General features: G+C 35.6%; 1 protein-coding gene across 2 annotated transcripts in view; it reads right to left on the bottom strand.

Annotated features, from left to right (window-relative positions):
• BCKDHB (branched chain keto acid dehydrogenase E1, beta polypeptide) overlaps positions 1-6,000 on the bottom strand; it is a 253,890-nt gene that overhangs the window by 151,780 nt on the left and 96,110 nt on the right. For both annotated transcript variants that reach the window (XM_011969331.1, XM_011969332.1), the window contains exon 8: positions 5,163-5,273. In XM_011969331.1, the coding sequence (XP_011824721.1) occupies positions 5,163-5,273 (111 nt within the window). The remainder of the gene's footprint in view (positions 1-5,162; positions 5,274-6,000) is intronic.

Below are 6,000 nucleotides of genomic sequence, written 5' to 3'. Positions count from 1 at the left end.
ATCGCAGACTGCTGTGCTAGCAATGAGGGAGGCTCCGTGGGCGTGGGACCCTACCGGCCAGGTGTGGGATATAATCTCCTGGTGTGCCTGTCTGCTTAAAGCGCAGTATTGGGGTGGGAGTTACCCGATTTTCCAGGTGTTGTGTGTCTCAGTTTCCCTGGCTAGGAAAAGGGATTCCCTTTCCCCTTGCGCTTCCCAGATGAGGTGATGCCTCGCCCTGCTTCAGCTCTCGCTGGTCGGGCTGCAGCAGCTGACCAGCCCCGATTGTCCGGCACTCCCTAGTGAGATGAACCCAGTACCTCAGTTGAAAATGCAGAAATCAGCGGTCTTCCGTGTCACTGGCGCTGGGAGTTGGAGACTGGAGCTGTTCCTATTCAGCCATTTTGCTCCGCCCCTCAACAAGATTTTGTCTGCTTGATTAAGAAAGATTCAAGAGGGATGTCTTAAAGTCTCCTGCTGTAACTGTGAACATGTTCATACCTCTTCTGTTTTCTTTGTTTGGTCTATTGCTTTTTTTCAAACTATGTTATTAAGGATGAAATAGACTTAGGATTATTATATTTTCATGGTGGACTGGTCCCTTTGGCATTGTGAAATGTTCTTCTTCATTTCTAGTAGTTCTTTTTGCCTTAATGCTTTATTTGAAATTGGTATATCTACACCAACTTTCTTTTTCCATCCTTTCATTTTCAACATTTTGATGTCCTTATATTTAAAGTATGCCTTTTTTTAAGCTACATGTGGTGGTGGTAGTTGTTTTTCATGAAGTCTGAGGATCTTTAGACTTTTACTAGGTTTATTTAATCTTTTTGTATTTAATTACTTCTATATTTGGGTTTATATCATCTTATCATCTGTTATCTATTGACCCATCCATTTTTTATACTTATTTCTTTATTTTGGATTAACCAAATATTTTTATTAATTTATAGTTCTCTTATTAACTTGCTAGCTCTGCATTCTTTCGCTGTTATTTCAGTTGTTACACTGGAGATTAAAACTTGTATCCTTAATTAAAACCTAATTAGAACATTACACTTCATAATAATCCTAGAACAACAGAATATTTTAACTCCATGTAAGACCCCCTGGCTTTTGTGTTTTTATTGTGTTACATTTCAATTCCATATATTTAACTTCAACTTCACTAAACTTAAACTTTCACAGAAAATTGTCAGTACTGTTTTGGACAATCAATCCTGAGCTACAGTGTATGCTCTCTTCCATATTTTCTTTTAGGATCATTTTCCTTCTGCCAAAGGGAGCTCCCTTGCAGTACCTTCTTTTAGTGAGAGCCTGCTAGTGATAAATTCTCTCAATTTCTGTTTGCCTAAACTATTTCTTTTTTCATCTTAATTTTAAAAAGATATTTTCACTAAGTATAGAATTGTGGGCTAGCATAGTCAGCAATTTAAGATGTCATGCCATTGTGCATACCAGGTGTGGTTTTCTTTGAATATAATCTTCTTAAACGTTAACAAAGCTTGTGTGATGATGTTCTGAAACTTTCATGAGAAATTTTTTTTTTAGATATTGTTGCTGATTTTCTCTCTTTTCTTTTTCTGGAATTCAAATTGTATATAAGACATCTTTTGACCAGATCCCAAATGTGCTTTATCCTCTTTTCTGACTTGAGGTTCAATGTGGACATTTTCTATTAACTAGCCTTCCAGTTCATTATTGCTATCATCTACTGAGTCCAATATGTTATAAGCCTATTCATTGAGTTCTTATTGTCAGATACATATTTTTTTGATGGCTCCACAAAGTTTACTTGATCCATATACGTACATGTACACACGCACACACCCAATTTTCTAGGTAATTCTCTACCCTCTTACCTCTTTTGTTCCTTATTTTCTCTGTGTTCCTAAGCATAACAATCAAGACATCCTTGTCTGCTAACTCCAATATCTGGATCAGCTGTGTTTCTGCTTTTTATTATTTGTTTCCTCTTTGTTATTGATCAAATACTCCTGTCTCTTCATCTACTTAATAGTTTTTTATTGAATGCTGGTTTATAGAAGTTCCAGATAATGAGAGGATTGACTCCTTGCTCTGCTGGGCAGATAGAGTAAAAGTACATAATTTAGTAAAAAACTCAAAGGGGTAGAGGCTGTCTTGTGGGTTTGAGATGACCTGGTCTACATCTGGTTTGCCTCTAATTGTAAGACCTAACTCTCCAAGGCTTTCAGTTGAGAGTATGATTGGTCTTTGTCACTTCATTATCAAGTGATAGCTTCACTTTCCAGATATTTTCTACTTACCTTTCACCATTTACACCTTTAGAATTTGGCAAATATTTTGAGAGAAAGTTAAAGTATGTGTCTAAATCCCCTCAAAATTTCAATTTTGTCACTACAGCCCCACAAAATGAGTTCTATACACCTGGATTCTACACACCTGGTTGAGACCAAATAGCAAGTGTAGCCAACTAAAAAGCAGTTATAGGTCATCAGTTTCAATGTGCCATTCATTTCAGGGCTTTGAACTCACACAGCTGATTCTCTTAAGCCAATCCACTTCCACACACACACACACACACCCCATGGCACAGGGTAGGTATCTGTCTCTTAAGCACCTCTAAACTCAAGAATTTTCTACTGTGCTTTTCAGAAGTCTCCAGCTTAGCTTTTTAATATCAGGGTCAGCATTGAGTGGAAAAACTAACTGTGGTTTCTAGGCCCATTTAAGTCTCTAATTTTGTAACTCCCTTGAGCAACAATCAAAGACTCTGCTCCTTTCTCTATCCCTGAGTAACTACTTATGTTGTTTTGTAACTTCCAAACCATGCATCAAGGATTAAGCAAGAAGTATGAATTCCTCAAGTGTCCCAGAGTCATTTTAGTGTGTAGAGTATGTTACTATATGTGTTCAACAAATCATTTTTGCTTTTAATATGCTTTCTTTTCTCGATTAGGCATTCCAAAAGATATATATTGGGGTTTAGCTGACACATAATGAATAAAACTGAGGGATCTAATGAGTCATAAGACAAAAACAACTGATAAAACACACCTAACTAAAAGAGATTATAACACAAATTTTGGTTACTATAGAATTTATCAAGATGAATTTAAAAAGCTTCACTCTGGGGGAAAAAAAACCCTCATTTTCAATATAAATATTTGGTTATAGGGCCCTCTTCTTTAAAATCATCTCTAAATCCTAGGAGGAAAAAGCTAAGTACCAAAATTTTACCTCTTTTGATACATCAAAAGAAAACAGGAGAGGTACCATCATCAGCAATGAAGAAAGTCTCCAATAGATCCAAAGCAATCAAGAAGCTGGCTTTCACTGTCACAACCGGATGAAAGCATCCCAAAACAAAACAAAATAATGATGCTAATAAGTCAGAGGTCTGATGTATCACTTTCTCATTCAGTAGAGATCGCTTGTCTCCTCTTTCATCTTTCCCAGTAGGATAGAGCCCTAAGGAAAATGGATCTGCATTCTAGGATAAGATAAAGATGCAACCAGTAGATTTAATACAGTGATGCAAAAGCAAACCGATATCGATGTAAATATAAACAACTTCACCCTTCTTTCTTCCCCTACCTCTCCTCTCTTTGCTTCCACGGTTGCCAAAATGAAGTATTAGTATACATGTGCTATTTACCATAAGCTGCTACAAAAATGCTTTTTGAATGTTAAGGTTATATATATATATATGTAAATAAAGTTCTAAAAGTGCTTGCTCTGACCATAGGTAAATGCCCCCCACACTGCACCATGACAAAACATCATATCCCCATGTAAAACCACCATCTACACTAAAAATACAAACCCCAGGATAAGTGGTGGATACATGTTGCAAACAAGAAGCCAACTCTAGTTTAACTATAATTTGGAACATTTGGCTATTTGAAAGAAAACCCGGTATCTGACTTGATTTGAAAATGCCTGCAAAAAGCATTAAATTATTTTCATGAAGCTATGAATAACTCAGTCTGAAATATTGCTCTTAATTACAGCAACTACAAATAGAATGGCTCAGGATATTGTTGAAACCATTTGTAAGCATGTCAAGTGTTTAGATGGTGTCAAGTGAGTCTTCAGAATTTTGTTACTATAACAAATCTTACATCTTCTACTAAATTATAAAACACTTTTCACCTAAAAACATCCCAGGCTACACTTTTACAGCAGTAGTATCTGCACGATATTTTCATGTAACTAACCCAAGAAATAGCCTGTAAAAGCTATGAGAATGCCAAAGCTCTTAAAAGTAGTAAATATAAAATGCCCTATGTCTTATGACTATAGCAGTAAATCAAGAAAAAATAATACATGTCATTGTTTCCCACAATTTTACATGTAATTGTACATGTATCTATTAATCGTACATATATCTATTGTACTTATCTATTAAGACTAGGTACATATAATTTACAATACATGTAGCTAGTCTTAATTGATAAGACTATTACAAAAAGAGTGCTTAAGCCTCTTTGTATCAATATGAAAATAGATGCTTCTTAAATTATCTTGACATTGGTGTGAAAGACACTGGATATAAAGAGGTAAATGAGAACTAAACTATATTCTTAAGAGGGAACTGGTTATGTAAATCTTAATAGTAAAAAGAAGACCAATGTAATCAGGCCAAAGGTCATGAGACTACTTAGATAGAAACTGTACATTAGAGCAGCCAGAATCTCCACACAATCCTTAGACTGTAACCCGCAGTATTAAGACTATATACAGAGTTATTAAAAAAAAAAAAAAAAAAAAAATCCATCCCCATAACTTTTGGAGAGAAGATAAATGAAAATTCAGCCAAATCACTTAATCTACCTGACGAAATTAAACCTAGCTAATTGAACCATAACTAATAAGAAGTCAAAAACACAGGTGCCTTCGGCATCCTTGATATCCTCCACGACTCACACAACTTAACCCAAGGTGACTGCATAAAGGACCCTGTTTTGTAGTATTTTAAACAGAGAAAACTACAGGAGGAAAAATAAATTCTATAGCGATTTGTTTCCTTGAGCATGAAGCTGTTTATACAACTTTCTTTCATGCTGCAAATTTAAAACTTTTAAATCAATTGAAAATGCTCACATAGCTCACAATTTCAAAAGAATGATTTGCAAATATACAACATATTTGACCAAAGGTTTCAGGGAAATGACATTCTATCACCATTATATTCATACCTTACAAACTGTGTCCACATCCCAAGGTATTATAGTCCTCAGATCAATGACTTCACAAGATACTCCAAGCTTTTCTTTTGCCATGGAAGCTACCTCCCGGATCACATGAACCTGAAACAAAGAGAAAAATATGCAGAGAATGACTACAAAGGTTCCAGCTTCAAAAACTAGTTGAATGCTGACATCACTATTAGAGATAGTATTTAAAGTCTCAGGAATTGATCTGCATGAAGAATTCATAAATTTGTTTTACATATGTTGAATCCCATATTCTGCAAAAATAGTTAAGTACAGATATCTAGAAAACAGAAAGAGGTGCTTAGAGAGAGAAGTCAGTACTACAGACACTGATTACAAAATGGCACACAGAAGGTAAATGAAGTCAAACGAATAGGTAGAAAGCATGTAGAGGGAGAAGTAAAGGGCAAAAATCACCAACATTTAAGGAAAAAATGGCCCAAGAGGAAAGGAAGGAAGAAAGAGAGGGAAGGAGTGAGGGAGGGAGGGAAAAAGGAGGGAAGGAAAGAAAAAAAGGAGATAAAAAGAACAGTTAAAGAGCTAGAAAGAAAACCAGGAGACAGTGTACTGCAGAAGCTTAAGAGGAAGATTTCACAGGGATAGCAGCCAGTATCATATACCATAGCAGGAATAAGAGCTGAATTTAAACAACTAGAAGATCAGTAATGTTGACAAAAACAGTAAATTAGTGGGAATGGAACTCACAGGTACAAGAATATAACGAAGTTAAGAAATTAAATATAGACAATAGAAAACAGTTGTTCAAGTTCAGTGTTAAAAGGAGGGAGGTGTAATGGGATTTAAGGGGAAAGGAATTCTT

The sequence above is a fragment of the Mandrillus leucophaeus genome, unplaced genomic scaffold (genome assembly GCF_000951045.1).
Source record: "Mandrillus leucophaeus isolate KB7577 unplaced genomic scaffold, Mleu.le_1.0 Scaffold882, whole genome shotgun sequence".
Taxonomy (NCBI): Eukaryota; Metazoa; Chordata; class Mammalia; order Primates; family Cercopithecidae; genus Mandrillus; species Mandrillus leucophaeus.
This window is presented reverse-complemented; position numbering and strand designations above follow the sequence as displayed.